General features: G+C 38.3%; 2 protein-coding genes across 2 annotated transcripts; both read left to right on the top strand.

The window, feature by feature from the left end:
* The first annotated feature begins 785 nt into the window (after positions 1–785).
* LOC101536904 (olfactory receptor 4C15-like) lies at positions 786–1,721 on the top strand. The gene has a single exon (XM_012935859.2). It carries the CDS (start codon positions 786–788, stop codon positions 1,719–1,721), a length of 936 nt encoding a protein of 311 aa, XP_012791313.2.
* Positions 1,722–10,117: 8,396 nt separating this feature from the next.
* LOC129405767 (olfactory receptor 4C15-like) lies at positions 10,118–11,029 on the top strand. The gene has a single exon (XM_055143135.1). It carries the CDS (start codon positions 10,118–10,120, stop codon positions 11,027–11,029), a length of 912 nt encoding a protein of 303 aa, XP_054999110.1.
* The last annotated feature ends 12,784 nt before the right edge of the window (positions 11,030–23,813 follow it).

A 23,813-nucleotide genomic window follows, 5' to 3' on the forward strand; every position in this document is an offset into this window, starting at 1 on the left:
GATTCATGAATTGTTTTATGATATTAGTTAACTGAGAAACCATGACAGCACTCACCAGTAGTTAACTTTTATAGAGTTCTAAAATTTAAAATAATGGATAAAAATATTAAAGCATACATGTTATGTCTTCCATACATGTTTATAACTACATATTTTTAAATAGTTCTCTTTTATAAAGTATCAATAATTAAACTTAAAAGCCACGTGTTTAAACTATTTCAGAAAATATTGGGGGATTTCTGTGAGTTTTAAGTGCCTCTGAAATGTTTTCTTTTCCATTTTAGATAAGGCAAATCCAGACTAGGTTTCTTATGCATATAATTCCTGTTTTAATAGGAGGTTCCTATAGTGACTAATCAATTATTGTGTTCCATTCATCAAAACTAGGATGTGGCTTACAAAACCTTTATTAACAATGGATTCTGGTAAATAAGTGATACAGGCTGGCAATCAAGATAAAAGTACTTTCTTATCAAGATAAAAGTACTTCCCAATCTTATCACATGTGGGGTTGCTCCACTACAGAAGTCCTAGCTATCTTGTACTATTTTATGAATTAGTAAGTCCACTTCTCTTTGATCTGACACTATGACCTTTGACAAAATTCTGCTTTCATAATTTCAATGATGAAAGAAAATGTATAGTATTATAAAATGTGTAGAATCCGTAAATAAACAATCATATGGATGCCTGTGAAAATGAACTGGTCTGATGTGACGTTTTCATTCTTATAATTGCAGATTCTAATGCTCAGTGTGGTAGCTCTGAGCGTTTCCTGGGAAACTATGCAAAACCAAAGCTTTGTAACTGAATTTATCCTCCTGGGACTTTCACAGAATCCACATGTTCAGAAAATTGTCTTTGTTATATTTCTGTTGATCTACATAGCCACTGTCTGTGGGAATCTGCTGATAGTGGCGACCATCCTCAACAGTCCGACACTCTTGGGTTCCCCAATGTACTTCTTCCTGGCCTTCCTGTCATTCCTGGATGCATGCTTCTCTTCAGTTATCACCCCTAAAATTATTGTGGATTCCCTCTATAAGAAGAAAACCATCTCCTTTCGTGGCTGCATGACCCAGCTCTTCGCTAGCCACTTCTTATCTGGGACAGAAGTGATTGTCCTCACAGCCATGGCTTTTGACCGGTATGTGGCCATCTGCAAACCCTTGCACTACACTACTATCATGAACTCAAGGCTCTGTGGCATTCTGATTGGAGTGGCCTGGACAGGGGGCTTTCTGCATTCCATTATACAAGTTCTCTTTACTTTTCGACTGCCATTCTGTGGACCCAATGTCATTGATCACTTTTTGTGTGACTTGTACCCCTTATTGAAGCTTGCCTGCACCGATACTTATGTCTTTGGCCTTTTGGTGGTGGCCAACAGTGGGCTCATTTGCATCTTAATCTTCTGTATGTTGCTTGTGTCCTACGGGGTCATCCTGTTCTCCCTGAGAAACCACAGCACTGAAGGACAGAGGAAAGCCCTCTCCACTTGTGGGTCTCATGTTGCTGTTGTGGTTTTGTTCTTTGTCCCATGCATATTCGAGTATGCACGGCCTCCAACATCTTTCTCCTTTGACAAAATAGTGGAGACATTCTACACAGTGCTAACTCCTTTACTCAATCCCTTAATTTACACTTTCAGGAATAAGGAAGTGAAAAATGCCATGAGGAAACTGTGGAATAGATTAATGGTGGTTTCTGTTGAAAAATAAAGCCCTAAAGTTTAAAAAAAAATAATATTAAATTTGAAAGAGTAAACTCTCTTGGAAGAAAACTTTGTATGGAAGGACTATTTAACAGAACTCACGAATCCAATAAACACAATGAGAAGTTTCAGGAAATGCATTTTCACACTCCTAAGTCTCCTAGATATCCTGATCAGCAACTCATTATTATAGTCATGTGAAGAGTGCATTTATATTCTTATGTAGAATCCAGTGATAAAAATAATAAAAGAGAAACGCATACTAGTGATTGGTGTTTATTATGGGACACATATCACGTTGGCAAAGATTTTTATAATATTATACTGATAATCTTCTAGAAAGCCAATCCCCACCCACCACCATACTCAACATCCCTCTGCACTGTTCTCGGCCCTTCTCTTCATCCTGCCTGTACACCTGCTCTTAGCAAACTCAGTTCTGCAGGTGGACTCTTAAGGCCAGGAATCACTGATCATGTCTTAATCCCCTTACCGTTTTGCTCGGGCTGGAGCAATAACACAGCAGTAGGGCGTTTGCCTTGCACACGGTTGACCCGGGTTTGATTCCTCCGCCCCTCTAGGAGAGCCTGGCAAGCTACCCTGGGCGTATTTAATATGCCAAAAACAGTAACAACAAATCTCACAATGGAGATGTTACTGGTGCCCGCTCGAGCAAATCTATGAGCAATGGGATGACAGTGATAGAGCACTGCTTTACTTCCACGTATAAGAGCTGGCTTCTTCTCTTTTTTTTTTCTTTTTGGGTCACACCCAGCGATGCTCAGGGGTCACTCCTGGCTCTACACTCAGGAATTACCCCTGACCGTGCTCAGGGGACCATATGGGGTGCTGGGAATCGAACCCGGGTTGGCCGCTTGCAAGGCAAACGCCCTACCCGCTGTGCTATCACTCCAGCCCCTGGCTTCTTCTCTTATCCCCTTTTTTATGTAGTTGTTTGCTCTGTGAGTGCTGTATACATCTTGTTTCGTTAGCGCATTCTCAGATGTCTGCAGGATCCTGTATGCAGTGCCCTGCCACAGCCCCGGCTGCTGGGGGAATTTGCAATTACTGGTTTCTTGGATCAGCTGGAAGCTAGGTGACATGCTTCTCAGTGCTGCCACCCAGCGTTCATATCTTGGTCCACAGCTGTGGTGTCAGAGCACCCACAGCGCTGGTGAACTGAGGAGTTCCCTGCAACCCAAGCTGACCCAGCACTCACTCACGAAGGTGCTGAATATCCTAGCTCCTGAATGCATGACTGGGAACTATCTATCAGCAGTCTAATATTCCAGAGTCTGGAAAGATCTGATCTCTAGTCCAATGTTCGCTTGCAATGGAATACATACATGTGGACTTAAATAGATGGTAATTTCAGACTTGCTTTACATCAGAGCAGCTGCTATACCTTAGTTTTCTTCTATTTGTATTTTTCTCTCTCTCGCCCCCATATGGGATGTCTGATATTGCAGCCAAATATTGGGAAGGGGGAAGTTTTGGATTTTCTCTACCCTGGAATCACTGATGACAGTCCCGACTTCTGATAGTTCTCAATGTCGTGCAGATGGTTAGGAAATATTGTATGATACAAATGGCCGCGTTGTTTTTTGACTTGTTCCACAACATATTCACTGATAATCCATCCTAAGTTTCCTTTTTGTCTCTATAAGTATGGTTGTTTGGATTCTGAAATGGAGTATGAGGGAGAAGACTGTGGAAATTGTGGCATAAAAAGAATACTAAGTTGCATCCTTTTCAGCACTCCTAGCTTGAACTATCACTCTAACTTTCCTTTCTCCTGATATTTAACAATGGGACCCCTGCTTGTGCCTCTCTGCAGGCTCGGCCAATTGTGTTCCTGGTATCTTATCCTGACAAAAGCTTGTTTTCTAACAAAGAGATATTCCATCTGTGTCTCTGGGAATGTGCACTCATAGTGTGGTCATTGGTGGCCATCAGACTACATTCTGTGAACAAAGAAAGACATCTGGAGGGCCAGGGCTATAGTATAGCAAGTAGGGCACTTGCCTTTCATGAGTCCCACCCAGGTTAGACTTCCAGCATTACACATGACTCAAAGTCACCTCCAATGCTGATCCCTGATAACAAAGCCAATACTAAGCCTCTGGCACCACCAAGTGTAGCCAAAGAGAAAAGACCACACACACACACACACACACACATACATACACATACACACACATGAAAAAAATAAGAGCTACTTTCTTATACCATATAAAAATCGTGATTGAAAGTGAATTAAAAACTTTGCTATCAGACCTGAATCTATAAAATCTATAGGGGAATTCAGAGAAGAATTCTTCGTGAATATTGGTGTCTGAGGAGTGTTAAAGGAGTCAGCCACAATGGAAAGTAAAGCAACGCACAAACAAATCAAGCTGGAAAGTTTTATCACTGAGAAGATATGACAGCTAAGATAAAGACAGTTTACTGAACAGGAGAATATTTTCTCAAATAAAAATATCTAATATAGATTGATTTCCAATATAGATAAAGAACTCACAAAACGTAAAGCAAAAGCAAGCAAACATGAAAAATCTAAAGAAAATTTAAACAGACAGTTCCTCATAAAATATATATTTAAATACATATTTACATATATATACACATATGTAAGTGTATATATGACTAACAGGCATTGAGAAGTGCTCATTATTATGCTGGGAGAGAATAGAAGGGTTGGGCACAGGACTGCCATGCTCCTGACTGTGTTCAACAACTGGCACCACGTGGCCTTCTAAGCATCACTTGGTTTAACTCCAGAGGTTCCTTGAAACAGTGGGTGTTGCCCCGTCGACTCCTAAGCACCATACGTGAGGCTTGGAAAATCCTCAGCCTGGCAAAGCCTGAGAAGCTCTAAATCCTCAGCCCCTGGCAGGGACCCAATATTTCCTTTGAGCAAGTATTGAGGAAGGTTTCCCCCAGGTCTCCTGAGCACTGCCTGGAGTACCCCCAACAAAGTGCTCATTATCATTGATGACCAAGGAAACATAACCTAAAACAACTATGAGTTATCACCACACACCACTGAGGTGATTGTATTAAAAATAACCTCAGAACCCATAAATGGCGGTGAGGGTAGAGTGAGAATGTAATTTCATTTACTGTGGAATGCATTGTGTGAAGTTTAGTTTTTATGGAAACAGCATGCAGACTTCTCAGAAAATAAAAATAAATCTTCTATATGACCAGTGATCCCACTCCAAGGTATCACAATTATGACAAATATCACAGATACTTTGTTGGTAAAGATACACACACAGGAATAATTATTGATTACTGTTCAAATAGCTGAAACTTGGAAACATTCTGCATATCCAACAATAGATACATGGATAAAAATCTATGATCTATACTGAATACACAACTGAATACTACTCATTTCTGAGTGAAGGAGAAATCGTACATTTAATTGAACAAAAGTGGAACTAGAGGGTGTCATTGCAAATGAAAAGAGTCAGAATGAGGATGACAAATACCAGACAATCTTGCTCATGTGTGGAATCTAAACAAGCAAAACAAGGGGATAGACAATGGCCAGTAGAAGCAAACACTTAGGTATTGCCAATGGACTTGAAAACAAAGTCTGTCAAATAAGGGGCAGTAAGATATAGGGACAGTGATAGAGAGAATTTGATACTCTGATGCTCTGTGTCACCATTAGCATTGCAAAACGTAATATTATAGTTATAAAACCATAATATTAGTAGTTATAAATAGTGAGAGATCATTTAAAATTTATTGGTGAAAAAATAAAATCATTTGTATAAAATTTTAAAAGTACATAGATTATATATTTAGACATTACTCACACGTGATATACATGAATAAAAGTGAACAGATAAAACGCAGGCAATGGCCAAGTAAAATCAACACTGGCACTGTGACAACAGACATGAAATTACCCTGTCAGGATGGAGATAACTGGAGGCAGATCTGGCAGACTGGAAATGATATAAAGACAGTGGGTGGGGGGGGTCTTCAATACCTTGGTGATGGAGGTACTGTATTTTGTCCACCTAAAGCAAACATATTTATGCCATTGCTAATGATGTCGCCTTAACAATAATAAACCATACAATTCTACAAAAGTCCCCAAGTGGCTATAACAAATATATTTTCATAGGAACAGTAAAGACACTTAGATCATGAGCTAGAGAGATACGACAGCAGGCAAGGTGTCTGCCTTGCATGTGGGTACACAGATTCAGTCCCCGGCACACAAGCTTCTCAGTCCCTCTAAGGAGTAATCCCTGAGCACAGAGCCAAGGGTAATCATGGAACACTGTCAGTGTTTCACAAAAACAAACAGTCAGAAATAATTAGACTGTAGAAATTAGGTATTACTCAGACTATTTTAAAGAACTTTTTATTGGAACACTAGTAGGACTTTTAAGTTATTGTGAAGTATCTTTCGTGGGTTCTGTCAGGTAAGTGTGATGGTTCTATATTCTCAGGGTACCTTCTGAAAAAAATGGAGTATACTCTCCCTCAAATTAATATACTCACAATAATTAGTTATCAAAATTCAAGTTTCTTATGCCTCATTAGCTTCAGCATAAAATTCTTCTGTGCTTACCCCCAAATTTTTCTGTTAATGGAAATCACTTGTCCCTAATTGCTTAGGACACTGTAGTTAAATTTTTCCTGGATTTCAGTGTAAAGAATCATTCCACCCTTCTCCTTTAAAGGAAAATGCAAAAAATAGATCATCTTTGCACTAAAAATGAGTTATAAACTCATTATAATGTCCAGTTAATGAAGGGAATTGGTGAGCTAATTTGTTTTTTCATTAATTTTAGTTCCACCATACAGTCCATTAGAGTAAACAAACCAAGCACTATCCATTTCAAAACACCGAAAAGAGAAAAATTACTTTATTGTCTAGAAATTGTATCTTAGCATCAAAGTTGTGGACTATAAAGGTCAGGGACTAAGAAAATCAGCCTAGTCATTTAACATATATATAACATGTTTATAACTCTATTATTCTTTCATTCACATAGATTAACACACTAAAACCTATTTTCAGATTACATTTTGATGTTAGATTTTGTCCTCAGAACTCTGCTCTGGCATTCTAAGTACCCAGATGTTTCAACCTTCACCGCACAGAGGCAATATTCCATCTCTGTATACTTAGTATTCTATTCCTTAAGGGGATGAAAGAATCTTCAAATAGTACATAGGAACAAATACAAAAAGGATATAAACAAATATAATTGGTTAGGGACATAAATATTTTGCAAATACTTCAGAGAACTAAAACAGAAGTAATAGTCTTAGTTAGTTAGAGAACCATACTTCTGGGAAATTTCCAACCCTCGGGAAAACTAAAAGGCAATTCTATAGGTTCCCAATGTCTCAGGGAAATATCCTTTAATTCGAGTGGGAAATCAACCAATGAGAAAACTGAATTCTTATATCCTCCCTACCCAAACCATATTCAAGACAGTCCTACACAAGCAGTAGGAAATATTGTCAGCTAGAGCGGCTCTTGCTCTGTCTCTGAGATGTAGAATTAGACTTGGAAACAGCCTTCACTTGTCGGCCAATCTCTGAACACATTTATTCACCGAGAGTAAGAGATTGCCAGCACCAGAGCGTTCCATAAACTGGCACACGGTAAGATCTGTGATTTGCACCCTTTCTTTTTTAAGGAAGATTTTCAAATTGCAATTTAGATTTAAAACTATAAATGATACAACGCAACTCTCATGTTTAATAGAATCTTATGTCTATCACTTAATTGTGAACACTTGGGCTAATCACATGAAATATGTCTCAGGACTCTTCACTTTAAATTGGGATTATAATATTTACAAAGTGAATAAAGGTGGAGATGTTACAAAATTGTGCATCTACTATCAATAAGACAATCTTTAATTTACTTAAAGCATTCAATAATACTTAAAAAATTCAATAAATGTCAAGTACACTACAAAAAAGTATTTGGAAGAGTGACTGAAATACTATTTCAAAACACAAACCTACCTTTCTGATAATTTTTAGGTTTTACTTAAATAAATATTAGGTGACATTCAGTATTTGTACCATCTTGCTTCTGTCTTTTTAGTAATTTATTTGTTCTTTACAATTCTTTCATTTAGCAGGCACCTAAAAAATATTTCCCTACTCTGGTGCTTTAGATTTCTGAGTCTATGTAATAAAGAATAATCATGTAAGGGGCTTTGTGGTTCAGTGTTGTTATAATTTAAACAGGTTTTTATATAGGTATTCTACTTGTTTTCCCCACAAAAAGTCCCGGCAAATGGGACCAAGAAGTGAATAAAATGAATTAAAAAGTTATATAACTCACAGAGCAGTATTTTGCAATTAAAAATGAATCCATTTATTTTTCTTTGATTCATTTGATAATACAAATACCTTTATAGATAAGCTTAGAGTTGATCAATCAGACATATTTACATGGCAGAATCTGAGATGTTTTTACAGTTATTGTGTCTTTATCTCGACCTTAAAATAAAAAAATCAAGAAAAACAAAAAATAAAGCCTGTGTATTTATCAAAATTTTAAATATGAATGTACTTAGGTATAAATCATAAAAGGATAGGGACTATTTTCAGATGGTCACGTAAAGAATTATGTCTATCTAGACATGAACACAAAAAAGACCGTTGATGTAAGTTATGATTTCTAGTTCTAGATATAACAGATTTGTGAAACACATTTTGGGAGATATACTATTTCTTGAATGTCACTAATTTAATGTGACTGATATGAGTATTGGACTGGAGCCATAGCACAGCGGGTAAGGCGTTGGCCTTGCACGCAGCTGACCCAGCTTCGATTCTTCCATCATTTCAGAGATCCCGCAAGCTACCGAGAGTATCCTGCCTTCAGGCAGAGCCTGACAAGCTACCTGTAGCGTATTTTATTTGCCAAAAATAGTAACACTTTACTTTCTCTTTACTTTTATCAGCTACACAGGTGGGGTGGGGGGCCGAGGGTTGTGGGGATGGGGGGGAGGTATACTGTGGTTCTTGGTGGTGGAATATGTGCACTGGTGAAGGAATGGGTGTTTGAGCATTGTATAGCTGAGACTTAATCCTGAAAGCTTTGTAACTTTCCACATGGTGATTCAATTAAAAAAAAAGGAAAAAAAACAGTAATAAGTCTCACAATGGAGACGTAACTGGTGCCCGCTTGAGCAAATCGATGAACAATGGGATGACAGTGCTATAGTGCTACAGATATGAGTATTAGAGTATATGTAAATGCACGTAGAACATACTGATTGATACAAAATAGCAAAAAGTTATAATAAAATTAATATTTCATATAACTTTGAATGTTATATATACTTATAATTAATATGTAAATTTCTGAATTATTTATTATTTAAACCCTAGAATAATTCTTTTTATTTTTGTATGTGAAAATAGATAAGAAAATTGTGGTGGTACTGAAAGAATAAGCATTTCAAGTTCACAAACATAAAATAGGACTAAAGTCCAGAAATTATGGATGCAGGGACCTGAGTCATCCTTAAAGCACTCAAGCATGTTAAAAAAGCTACATTTTCAAGAAATGAAAGTTCAAGACATCTTTTGGGATGAGCATGAACAGAATCAGTTACTTCCTCTAGGAGTAAAGAGAAAGTAGTCACAATTGATGTCAAAGAAGTTATAATGAACGGCTATGTCTGGAGTCACAGCAATACTCGATGTGGAAAGCTTACAATATTTTAAACTATAGCATAATATTTTATATTATACAGGTACGTTAGTTTTAGCTATCCAAAATAATATTATGGCTAGATTTGATAATTCAAAAGCCCTACGTTCCTAATCTGAACTTTTAGTTAATGAAAAATATAAATTATAGATTAATAATCTGATTAAGAAAACGGGGGTTGTCAGTGATTTTAAAGAGCATTTGCAACTTTTTCCCTCTCTAGATAAGGCATCTCCTGATCAGGGACGTCATGTTTCTGCTGTCTGGAATTCCAGGGTGGTGCCCATCCAGACAAATTGCTGTCTTTGATTCCTCAGAGCTAAAATATTACTTTGGAATCCCTTTAAATAATTTAATGTAGGGAACTATGACCAGGTGATCCAGGCTGGCAACTGAGATGAAATTACCTCCCACCATATCACATGTTGGTTTGTAACTCTACAGAAGCTCTATGTAATCCCACAGGGTGTCATTACTTAGTAAATACATTTTCTGCTGATCTCATTCTATCACCTTTAAAAGAATTCTTTTCTGATTTCAGTGACAAAAAGATATACAAAACAACATATGGAGAATAAAAATGAGTATGTCTATGATAATAAACTTGCCTGATGTGACCTTTTTATTTTTATAATTGCAGATTCTAATGCGCATCAATATAGCTCTGAATGTGTTCCCTGGAAATCATGCAAAACCAGAGCTCTGTAACTGAGTTTGTCTTCCTGGGGCTTTCACAGAATCCACATATTGGGAGAATTGTGTTCATTATATTTCTGCTCCTCTACATTGCAACAGTCAGTGGCAATCTGCTGATAGTGGTGACGGTCCTCAACAGTCCAGCACTCCTGGGCTCCCCAATGTACTTCTTCCTGGCTTATCTGTGTCTTTTGGAGGCATGTGTCACTTCTGTCAGTGCCCCCAAAATGATCATAGACTGTGTCTCTGAGAAGAAAACCATCTCCTTTGGAGGGTGTATGACCCAGATCTTTGCTGCACACTTCTTTTCAGGGGCAGAGTTGCTTGTGCTCACAGCCATGGCCTTTGACAGGTATGTGGCCATCTGTAAACCCTTGCACTACACTACTATCATGAACTCAAAACTCTGTGGCATCCTGATTGGAATAGCCTGGGCAGGGGGCTTTCTACATTCCATTATACAAATTCTCTTTACTTTTCAACTTCCTTTCTGTGGACCCAATGTCATTGATCACTTTATGTGTGACTTATACCCATTACTGAAGCTTGCCTGCACTGATACTTATGCCTTTGGCCTTATGGTAGTGGCCAACAGTGGATTATTCTGCATCGTGATCTTCTCTATTTTGCTGGTGTCCTATGGGGTCATCCTGTTCTCCCTGAGAAACCACAGCACTGAAGGACAGAGGAAAGCCCTGTCCACCTGTGGATCTCACATTACAGTTGTGATTTTGTTCTTTGTCCCTTGTATGTTCGAATATGCACGACCTCCAACTTCTTTCTCCTTTGATAAACTAGTAGAGATGTTCTATACAGTGCTAACTCCCTTTCTCAATCCTTTGATTTATGCTTTCCGAAATAAGGAAGTGAAAAATGCCGTGAAGAAACTGTGGAATAAATGAATGATTGCTTCTGTTAAAAATAAAGTCTTAAAGCTTGGAAAAAATAAGTTACATACAAAAGAGTAAAATATATTTGAAGGAAACTTTGTATGGAAAGATGATTTTAAAGAAGGCTTAATAATGCAATTATAACAAAAATGAGATTGAGAGAATCTATTTTCAGACTTTGATTTTCTTAGAAGATATCCAGATAAGCAACTATTATTATTATAGTCAAATGAAGAAACAATTTGCACTCTTAGTTAAAATCAAATAATGAATAAAATAAAAGAGAAATACCAGTTACTGCTATTCATATATTTATTTTGTGATATTTTGGAAAATTTATTTCAAATACTGGCATGGCAATCCTTTAGAAACACAATGTTGATAGTCCTGTCTCCATCAGGACACCAGCTATCCTCAGGCCTACTCTCAGTTCCTTGCTTTATTTTTTCTTTTTTGATAAGAATTTTATTTTATTGAATCACCATGTGGGAAATTACAATACTTTCAGGCTTAAGTCTTAGTCATACAATGCTGAAACAACCATCCCTTCACCAGTGCCCATATCCTACCACCAAAAACAAAACCCACAGTACACCTCCCGGATATCCCGCCCACCCCCGCACCCCCCACACCCCACAGTTCCTTGCTTTTATCCTCCCCACCTGCCCCCTTAACAAACTCTGTCCTACAGGTACAGTTTTATGCTGAGTTATCATTGATCATTTTTTAAATCTCATTATTTTTGCTCCCACATACGAGAGATTGGTTCTTCTATCCCCATCCTCTCAGAGATTATTTTATTGTTAAATTTTGTGAGTACTATATAAATCTGGTATATATTAGCTCACACTCAGGTGTATGCTGGATCTCTTGTGAAGATTCCTGCCACAGAATAGGCTCTTGCTGGGAATTTCGAATCAAAGTTTTCTGCATCTACTGGAACCTGGAGGACTTGCCCTCCAGTGCTGCCACCTAGTGTTAACAGCTACAGGTGCAGGACCACAGTTGTATCAGAGTACCTCTGGGTCTCCCTGTACTGGTGAACTGAGGAGTGCTCAGCCACAGTGTCTCTGCTGGTGTCTGCGCACCCTTACTCTACACTGTCTCCTGGAGAAACATGACTTTGGAAATAAGCAATCTGATGTTCCAGAATCTGCAAAACCTGGGCTTCGTCTAATGTTCTCTTGCACTGGAATATGTGTTTGCTAGATCTATGAATGCAAAGACCATATGGTTGTTTCCGATTTGCTTTACATCAGAGTAGCTGTGCATTCTTAGTTCTCTGCTTCTCTATTTTCCTTTTCCTCTCACTGACGCTCATATGGGTGTCTGACTGAGATACTTGAAACAAATAATGGGAAGGAGGCAGTTTTCAAATTTCCCCACCCTTGAACCACTGACAACAATCTGGACTTCTGCATAGCTCTGATCTCAGGCAGATGGTTGTGAAATATCTGCAAGGGACAGGGGTTGATTCTTGATTTGCTCCACATCAGAACCTCTGATAATTTTTGTTTAGTTTTCTCGTGTCTCTACAAAGATGGCTGGTTTGATTTTGTAGTGGATGTGCAGGGAGGAGAAGGGTGATTTGAGCATTTTTGACACTAAAGAAATACTAAATTGCCTAGCTTTTCTCTATTTCCAGGTTAGACTGTCATTTCAGGTTTCATGGTCTATGTCATCTACCTCTGTCTAGTCTCAACAAATTGTGCACCTTTATTACTTATCTTGGGCAATGCTTGATTCTTGCTTTACCAATTGACTCCATCTTCTATAATATACCATGATTTTTTTCCATACAACCTGTTTTGAAGTACTTTTGATTTCTAACAAATATTGGCTATTGAAATATCACAGGAATCAACATAAATTCCATTTAAATGCCTATTTTAAGCTGTAATTGGAGTAGACTCAAGTTTTCAAAAATTGGAATATATTCCAAGGAATGGCATCCCATAGCTTAAGAAATTACATAAGCCAAGCAGCACATTATAGTAACAAAGTAGTAGAAGAGATAGAAATAAAATCTCATATCACTTCATGATCATGTCAAATTAACCACATGCTCATTAAAAACTGATCAAAAGAAGAAACATACTTATTTAGTTAAAACAATTAATTACTATTAAATCAATTATGGAAGATATAGGACATGTAAATATAAGCCTCCTTCATGGACATTAAGGATTAATATGACTTTAATGACTGTTCTACCCAAAGCACTAAACAGAATCAGTGACTGTCCAGTAAATTCCCATGACATTCTTCAAAGACATGAATCTGAAATTTCTAAAATTAGTACAGAGCCATCAAATATAGGGAGCATCATATTACTTCAAGTTCATCTATATTACAAAGGTACAATAAGCAAAAGTATCTAGTACTTGATAAAAACAGACTCTCAAGCCAATTGAGTAGCCAAAAGATAAATCTTCAGATGTATGTGCATTTAATTTATTTTAAAAAATTAATATATTTTGATTGAGGCACTATTATTTACAATACCATAAATGACCATTTCTTGTGTCCGTCATTCCAACACCACACCTATCACTCGAGTTACCACACTCCTCCTCAACATCCCCAAAGTCTCCTTCCTTCCAGCATTCTCTTAACACACATACTCAGTGCTGTGTACCGACTTCCAGTTCTCTTGCCTTTGGCCTTTTGTTGCTACATTACTATGTATCTTTATGTCACACAATTGAGAGGGATCATTCTGCATCATTCCCTTCTCTCTGACTCCTTTACTCAGGACGATATCCTCTAGTCCACCTAAGTTGCAAAAAATTGTATAATTTTCATCTTTCTTAGAGCTACATGATACCTTATTGTGTAAAGATACCACTGCATCTTGATCCACTGTAGTGGCTCGTTTGTGCTGTTTCCGTATCTTGACTATTACACTAAGCACTGTGGTGAACACAGGTGTTCATATATCCTTTTACATGTTTTTTTTGTTTGGGGATATATGACAAAAATGAAACGGATATGTTGTATGGGAGTTATATTCTTACTCTTTAGGTCATCTCTCCATACTGCTTTCATTAGGGATTGAAACAGATGACATTCTCACCAACAGTGACTGAGGATGCTTCTCTCACCTCAACCCAGTCAATTTTTATTGATTCCAGACTTTTTATTTATTTTTTTAAATTTTTTTTAAATAAAAATTTTATTTTATTAAATCACCGTGTTGAAGTGTTGAAGATTACAATGCTTTCATGCTTAAGTTTCAGTTATACAATGCTGAAACAACCATCCCTTCACCAGTGCCCATATACCACCACCAAAAAAAATCCACACAGTACACCTCCCATCCTGCCCCCCCACCCCCTACCTTGTAACTGATAAGTTTCATTTTACATTCTGTTTACTTTGGTTGCATTCAATATTTCAACACAAACCTCACTATTGTTGTTAGGAGTACCCCACTAGAGTCAGACCTACAGTGAAGACAAATAAGGTTTTGAATTTCTGTACTTTAACACTAAGTCCAGGGAGATTTCTTCCAGATATTGGATCATTGCAGGCTTGAAAACCCAATCTGTGGTCGTCTTAATATGGCGGCCACCACGCCCTTCATCCCCGGAGAGAAAGAGGCGAGAGAGAGAAATACCTTTCCCCTCCTGGGCGGGCACGGGGCCGAGGCTTAGTTCTCGGGCTGGAGACATTCTGCGAGGAGTTGCCCACGCCGAAAGAGGTTTTGCTGGGTGATTCCAGACTTTTTAATGAAAGTATACTATACTGATTGCCTTGAGAGATATCATATTATTGTCCTGTTGTGCATTTCCATACCCTTAAGTTATAATGAACACTTTTTAATATTTTTTGGCCATCTGACTGTCTTCTTTGGGGTGTGTCTTCACCCAATTTTGGGTGGCAATTTTTGTAGTTGAACTTTGTGAGTGCAGAGGAATTATTGGATGTTAGCCCTTTATATGATGTATTGTGTGTTCTCCCATTAATAAAATTTTTTTCTTAAAACTTGATTTTTATCTGTTGTGAAAAACTTTTAATTTGATGGAGTCTCATTTGTTTTTATTGTCTTTTCTTCTGTAGTGTCTTGTTGAAGACAGACACTAATTTTAGTTCATTTGTTGTAGAGTTTTAGGGGTTAATTTTCTATGAAAAAGTGAGGTGCATTAAGTGGAACAAGGATTGCTGTCCAGTGAATGTTGCTGGCAGAGCATCTTAGCCTCAAATGAAAGGAAAACAGGACCATATTCTCCAGCATATATGATAACTAAAAATGAATGAAAGATTCAATACAAAATTTTGTTATCAATCACTTCTTCACTTGTATCCTTTGTCATCCCATTGATCTTCGATTTGCTCGAGTGGGCGCCAGTAATGTCTCCATCTGTCCCTGTTATGTGCCAGTGGACCCCTATGATATCTGCTTGCTCCAACCGTTCATTCACGGTTTTGATGAAGAAGTCTGACCATCTCGTTGATGGGCAGCCACGTGGCCTTTTGACGTCCCATGGAATCCAGTCAGTAACAGCTGTAGTCCAGCAGTCGTCTTTCCACCGGCCGACCCCCACTACCTCCACTACCCAGCCACCGTCATACTCCAGGCCGAGACACACTATAAGACACTTAATACCCATTTTTTAAAATTCCATAATTTGATGGGGTTCAAATATGGTGTGGAGCATGGGAACACCTCTAAGGGCAATGGGAGGCCACCCTAAAAGCCTCCATCCCTCTCGAAGAGCCCAGCAAGTTAGTTACCAAGAGTACCCCGCCCGCACGGCAGAGCCTGGCAAGCTACCCTTGCAGTATTCGATTTGCAACAACAGTAACAATGGGCCTCATTCACATGACATCGAAAAAGCCCTCAATATGGCAGCGCTAAGAAAGATGTTGGTATGAATCACAAAATATAATACCAAAAGCAGGTAAACACAAATGCTGAAGGAGGGATTGAATAGACAATTTCTCCAAATAGACATTTATAACAGATGTCTAATAATCATATAAAAAAGTGTTTCATACCATGATGAGAGATAGTACTGTGGCATGTTCCTGACTGTTTAATCCCTAGCAACACATGACCTTCTGAGCATCACTAGGTTTAGCCCCGCTGCTCATAGAACCAATGAATAACCCCCAGCATGGTACAGCCTGAGCAGCATAAACCCTCAGCCCCTAGAAGGGACCCAATTATTCAGTTGGGCAAGTGTTGCAGAAAATTGTGTCCCGAAGCTCTGAGATATGCCTACTCCTCTCCTAATAATAGCATTTTAATTATCATTTATGATCAAGGAGAGAAATTGAAACAATTAGGAGTTATTGCCTAAAACCTGTAAAAATGGTTATATAAAAATATCTGGAAACCACGATTTGGTGAAAGTATAGTGAGAATGAAAATTCATTTGCTGTTGATGGCACTGTATATGAGTTAGTCTTTAGAGAAAAGGTATGCAGACTTCTCAATAAATAAAAATGGGACTTCATTATAATCCAGTGAGCTCACTCTTAGCTGTCTGTAAGGAAATTACAAAACCATTATGCATACATGCACACACATATCTATATACAAGCACAAATATTCATTGAGTACTATACTATTTATTATAAGCAAAACCTGGTATCAATCCAAGTGCCCAACCACAGATATATGGTTAAAAATGTGTATATATTGTGATATATACACAAAATTGAATACTACTTCACTATGAGAAAAGATGAAAAACTGGAATGGTACTAGAGGCTGTCAATGCAAGTGAAGTAAGTAAAAGAAAGACAAATTTCAATCTTACTCATGTGTATAATCTGAACAAGCAAAGGAAGAGAATAGACAATGGCTAATGGAAGCAAACTCTTAGATATTGCCAATAGAACTGAAATCAAGTCTGAAATTGTATTTTAGCTTTAAAGTTGACGTAGCGTGCAGAGTGAAAGTACAGCAAGTAGGGCATTTGCTTTGCATGTGACTGACCTGGGTTCTATCCCAATCATCCCATATAGATCCCCAGAAATCAGGAATAATTCCTGAGTGTAGAGCTAAGAATAACTCCTGAGCATCACTGGGTGTGACCCCAAAATAAAAATATATATAAATGAAATAAAAGTAAAGTTGATGGAGTATGAATTATGAGCTGAGAATTACAAAGGATATCTATTCAATGTTTACTTATAATATTTATAACTTTTTTATTATTTAATAATCACATATGAGCATGTTAATACCCATACTTTACATTACAGAACACTTATCTGACATTATTCTAAAATACAAATGTTTGATTTTTAATCACAAAGAAATTATATTTCACCTGTGTATACTCACTATTGTTCCATTAAGGGAATGAAATATTTTTCAAATAGAAGTATGGTACATACCCAAACACGACTCAAAAACCTTTAATTGAACAAGTACATATAGAGTTTGCTAACAATTGAGAAAACCAATGCAGAGTTAAAGGTCGTGGAAAATCATACAGATGGGAAATTCTCAACCCTCGGCAGGTTGAGAGACAATTCAGATTTATGGTGTCTCAGGGAAGCATCATTTAATTCCAGTAGGAACTCTGCCAATAAGAAAACTTTGATTTTTTATTCTCCCCTTCTCCAAATTGTGATCAGTCAATGCTGCCGGAATATTAAGGTACCTTCTTTGCATCATCACCTAGAGATACTCTTTCTTTGCCTCTGAGATATAGACACAGGACAAGGGAAGAATCTTTACGTCATGGCCAGCCTCTAGATATACATTTGTCCACAGAGAACCTGTCAGCACCAAACAGTTCAATAAGCAGAGCCATGGTAAGAATCATACTAAGCTTCTAGTATTTTAAGAAAGAACTTTAAACTGCACTAACAACTTTCAATGTTTAGTCCAGACCTCACGTTTAATACATTGGGTCTATCACTTAACTATGAATACTTGAGTTGATTACATAATATTTCTGTCAGCATTTTTTAGTTATTAGAAAACGGTATGTATAGTGTCAATAAGATATTTGAAATACATTAAACCCTCAGTATATATCAGGAACTAGAAGGAAGTCATTTGGTTTAGTGTTTGAAATAGTTGTTACTTCAAAAGGTAAAACTACCTTTGTGAAGTTATGTTCATTTTCTATTTAAGTACAATTTAGGTAAAAATGTCGCATATATACCACTTTGTCTTTGTCTCCATTAGTACTTTTTTATTTTGATATTATTCTGACTTATAATCAAACATATTTTTTTTGCAAATAAATTCCAAGAACTAAAATGGGAGACATCACATTCCATAACATTAAAATATATTGTAAAGTTTTAATTATCAAAACAGTGTGGCACTGGAATAAAAATACACCAGTGGAATAGAATTGAAACTCAGGAGTCAAATTCTCAGATGTATGGATAATTAACTTTCAGGAAGGGTATAGGTGCACTAAAGTTTAATTATACCATATATTACATCAGAGTAAAGAGACAATGCATTTTTTGTCACAAAACACTGAAAGAAAAATAGTATTTTATTGTTTAGAAATTGTTAGATTTTAAGATATGTAGTTTGGTGATCAGAACTAAGAATAGCAGTATATTCAATTAATATATACATCTTATAAAAAGTTATAATTTTCACTATATTTTAATAAACATGCCTTATCACACTAATATCAATATTTTCAAATAACATATTAATCCTGGATCTTACCTAAGAAGTCTGCTTAGATGACCTTTTTATAAGTACACAAAAGTTTCAAGCTTTATCACACACAGAAAAAGCTATCTTACATCTCTGTATTCCCAGTATTCTATCCCTGACCTGAATATAATGAAAGTGTCTCCATACAGAAACACAGGTGCATATATAAACATGATATAAAAAAGAATCTAATTGATCAGGGATAAAATATTTTGCAAACACTTGAGAAAACCAAATTAGAATTAAAAGTCTTTGAAAATCAGATGGGGAATTCTCAACTCTGGGGAGAACTGAGAGCCAATTCTATAGATTCATGAAGTCTCAGGAAAACATCCTTTAATTCCAGTGGGAAATCAGTGAAGGAGAAAACTTTGATTTCTGATTCCACACGTCCCCAAATTATGTTCAATACAGTGCTGCAGAAGCAGCCGTTTTATTCCTTTACAATAAAACAGCAGATCCCCTAAATTGTTCACTGCCTCATCGTGGTGATGGGGTGGCAATGGTGCCAACCAGTGAAGATCGAACCAACGGGTACTGCCCAGAGTTGCAGGCTGGTACAGGGCTGGACTCCTTGCATTGACTGTGTCAATCTGTTCAGTACTTTTTGTACATGAGCAGCATGTCCATGCACAAAGTATGTGGTGTTTTTGTCAGTGTGAAGATCTTTACAACATGCCACCTGCATGACAGAGCTTGGCAAGCTACCCGTGGCCTATTCAATATGCCAAAAACAGTAAAAAAATGGGCTTCACTCCCCTGACTCTGCAAGAGTCCTCAATACGGCAACGTTGAAAAGGATGAACAAGGAGAGGCTGCTGAAATCTCAGGGCCCAACTAGGCTGCCAAAACAAAGGACTAAAATAACTGTCTGCAATCTTAACACATGTAAGCTCGCATCAGAAGCATACATCGAAGACCTGATGGTGCAAACACAGAAGATCAAGTATGATGTCACTGGATTGAAGGAATCGTGAAGGCATCGATCACATCACGCTGTTTTTGATACTGGAGAAGAACTGTTCCTCGGAACATGTGACAATAAAGGCATCGGTGGTGCCAGTGTCCTCGTCAATATGAACTTCGCCATAGCATAGATGTGTTCAAATGCCTAAAAACTCAAATCACTCAAATTGGACACTTATGTTTGAATAGATGTGGCTCATTGCTAACATTTTCTATCTTCATTGTTTACGCACCAACATCCAACTACGATGAAGAAGAAATTAAGAAGTTCCACATGGAGCTGGAGAAGATCTATAAAGAAGACCACACCTTCTACAAGGTCATTATCAGGAATTTTAATGCAGGCAGGACCGAAAAGGTTGGCAAAAGAACTCCACATTGGGTCCCATGGCCTAGAATGGAACAAACAGGGTGAGAGACTGTCTGAGTTCATCATGTTGACCAAGACCATCCATGGTAACTCACAATTCGGGAAGGCCAAATTTAAATGTTGGACATGAGAGTCTCTCGGTGGATAATTCCACAGTGAAATTGATCACATCATATTCAACTGAAGGTTTTGCCTGACCGATGTCGCTGTTGTCCAAAAATTCCAAATGGGATCAGACCACCATCTACTTCATGAGAAATCAAAAGCAAAAATATACCTCATGTGTTCTAAACAACAGTAGCACTGTAGTAGTGCTGTAGTCCCATTGTTCACTAATTTGCTCGAGTGTACACCAGTAATATCTGCGTTGTGAGACTTGTTGTTACTGTTTTTGGCATATCAAAAATGCCACATGTAGTTAGCCAGGCTCTGCCGTGCAGGCAGGATACTCTCAGCAGATGCAGGGCTCTTTGAGAGGGTCAGAGAAATCAAACCCGGGTCAGCCATATGAAAGACAAACACCCTATCCGCCTTGCCATCACTCCAGTCGAGTGAGGCAAATTAATGGCTATAATAGTTAAAATAGAAAAAATTGTCTTACAAACAAATTTTTAAAAATAAGTGGGTCATGTTCTCAGACCTTACATTATATCATAAAGATATAGTTATCAAAACTGTGGTCTGGGATAAAACAGAGAGACCAGAAAAATATAATCGAGACCCCAGAGGTAAATTCTCATATTAATGAGTGGTTAGTTTTCAAAAGAGGAGATAGGTGCATTAAGCATTATTTTTTATTAACTTAATGTATACTCCTTAATAAAATATCTAGCTTTTCTTATTGTTAAATAAACATGAAATGGCAAAGTAATAGGTATATTTCACATTACAGATTGATTATGGCATCTTATCTCAGAATTCTGCCCTGTCATGTTTATAAGCAAAAGAAATTTATCTTCTACTACAAAAACTATATTACATCTGCATATGACTGATATTTTATTCCTGAAGGAAATGAATGTATTTTCAAATAGAAACATGAGCACAGATATACATATGCTGCAAAAATATAGAAGAAGTTCTATAAAGACCACACCTTCTAGAAGACCACTGTTTGTGATTTTAATGCCAAGATAGGATGGAGAAGGTTGCCCGAAGAACTCCACATTGGGACCCATGGCCTAGAATGGAATGATCAAGGTCAACCAATCATGTCAACCAAGACTATCCATGGTAACTCACAGTTCCAGAAGGCCAGATCTAAATGCAGGACATGGGAGTCTCCTCGTGGACAGTTGCACAATGAAATTGATCACATTATATTCAATCGAAGGTTTTGCCTGACTGATGTCGCTGTTGTCCCAAAATTCCAAAAGGGATAGGACCACTGTCTCCTTCATGCAAAATTCTACTTTACAGAGCGGGGAGAAAGGTTTGCAAGTTTAAGTTTAAGAAGGGAACTCCCAGTATGACCAGCAACTGGGAGATCTTTGGCACTATTGTGGCAACGTGGGAAAATGCTGTCCTTGACAACATCGACAAGGAATATGATAGACTGGTTCAGCACTTCCATGACTGCGTGAAGAAAGCCGAGAGTGAGAAAGCCACAAACAGAGGCCAGAGGCCTGTCTTTGGAAAACTCTCAAGCTCATTTAGCATGAGCTTCAGGCAACAACAAGCTAACGTCCGAGCTCACAAAACTGCAGAGAAGCTATAAAGGAAGACCTGAAAGAGAGAACAGCAGCAGTGTTGGCCGATGCAGCAGAAGCCAGGAAAAGTATTTGCAACACTCACTTGTCCTTCGCCCACTACGAGACCAAGATAACTGCTCTCTGTCATCCTGATGTATCTATCACATCTTCCAGAAAGGCAATGGAGAGGATTATTCACAACTTCTACTCGATCTATTTGACAGCCATGTCCACCTGCCCGCATACCAAATTCCTCAGGATGGATATGTCTCTCCAAAAGTCCTCCCTTCCAAAATCCGACATGCCATTTCATTGGTAAAGACATGTACGGCACCCGGTCTAGACAGGGTCAGACCTGAACACCTGAAAAATTTGCCACCAGTACTGAAATACACTGACTCGGATCTTCACACACTGCCTGTCTGAATGCAAAGTTCCATCCCAGTAGAAAACCAGCAAGACCGTTCTGTTGTACCAGAAGGGAGACATCCATGACATCAGCAACTATCACCCAATCTGCCTGCTGTCTATCGTCTATAAGTTGTTCACTCGTGTCATCCTGAATAGAATAGGCAGAATACTACATGAAGGACAACTATGTGAGCAAGTTGGGTTCTGAAGAGGATTCAGCACAGTCGACCATATCCACACAGTGACCAAACCCATTAAAGTTTCGTGAGAGTTCAAGATGCTGCTGTCTAACGTTCATCGACTGAAAGAAGGCCTTTGATTCTGTTGAGACTGAAGCGGTCATCAAAGCCGTAGCCAAACACAGCATTCAAACTCAGTACATCAAGATCCTCCTCGAGCTGTATTATGAATTCACCACTATTACATAAGGAAGTGATCATTAACATAAAGAGAGGGGTTCGGCATGTTGATACCATTTTCCTGAAACTCTTCAATGCCACCCTCGAAAACATCATGTGATAACTGGAATGGGAAGGAATGAGAGTAAAGATAGACGGTTGGCAACTAGACCACCTCTGTTTCGCCTATGACATCGTTCTCATAACAGCAAACATTAGCCAAGTGGCACAAATGCTGGGCCGACTATAACCTCCAGTGTGGAAAGGTTGGACTGCAGAAGAATCTCACCAAAACAATGTTCATGAAAAACGATTTAGTCCCTGACACTCCATTTGCTCTCAATGGAACAAACATCTCTGAATGCAGCAGCTATGTGCACCTGGGTCAAGAACTCAACATGAGAAACGACTTGGTGCCAGAACTGCATAGGAGGAAGTGAGCAGCATGGAACACCTTCAAGAGCATTGAAGAAGTGGTTAAGAGGATGAAGAACCTCCGGCTCCACACACATCTTTTCGAATCCTCCATTCTTCCTGCACTAACATATGCCTCAGAGACCTTGGTCCTAAGCAAAAAGGATGAGATAGCAATTCATGTATCCCAAGAGTAATCAAAGGAGCTCTGCTAGGAGTGTCATGTCTCACTCAAGTGAGAGAAGGAATCTGGAGTTCTGACCTTTGTTGATGGTCAAGAATCAGAGACACTGTCTCATTTGCCAAGGCATCAAAAATCAGATGGACACGTAATGAGATTCAGAGACGACCACTGGACTAGAGCTGTTACCGACTGAATTCCATGACGTCAAAAGACCGCGTGGCTGCCCACTAGCGAATTGGTCAGACTTTTTGTCAAAACACTCAATGAGTGGTTTGAGGCTCTTTATGTTCCTGCAACGAGCAGATATCATTCGGCTACACTAGCACACGACAGGGACAAATGGAGATGTTACTGGCACCGGAGGAAGTCTGACCATCTCATTGGTGGGTAGTCACGCTGTCTCTTGACATCTCGTGAAATCCAGTTAGCAACAGCTCTAGTCCAGTGGTCATCTCTGAATTGCATTAAGTGTCCGGCCCATCTGATTTTTGACATATGAATAGTATTCTCACCCTGTTTGCATAGGGCCCAGGTTTCTGAGGTGTATATTAGTGCAGGAAGAACAGTGAAGTCAAAAAGATGTGCCTGGAGCTGAAGCTTCTTCGTCTTCTTAACCACTTCCTTGATGCTCTTGAAGACTTTACTGATGAAATTTCGGAATTTTGTCGGATTTCCAAAGAGAGGATGTTGAGAATGACGTATCCATCCTGAGGA

Source organism: Sorex araneus, chromosome 6 (genome assembly GCF_027595985.1).
Source record: "Sorex araneus isolate mSorAra2 chromosome 6, mSorAra2.pri, whole genome shotgun sequence".
Classification (NCBI taxonomy): Eukaryota; Metazoa; Chordata; class Mammalia; order Eulipotyphla; family Soricidae; genus Sorex; species Sorex araneus.

What these genes read in the sequence shown, in the direction of transcription:
- LOC129405767 (XM_055143135.1), top strand. Translation starts at nt 10,118, where the DNA reads ATGCAAAACCAGAGCTCTGTAACTGAGTTTGTCTTCCTGGGGCTTTCA.
- LOC101536904 (XM_012935859.2), top strand. Translation starts at nt 786, where the DNA reads ATGCAAAACCAAAGCTTTGTAACTGAATTTATCCTCCTGGGACTTTCA.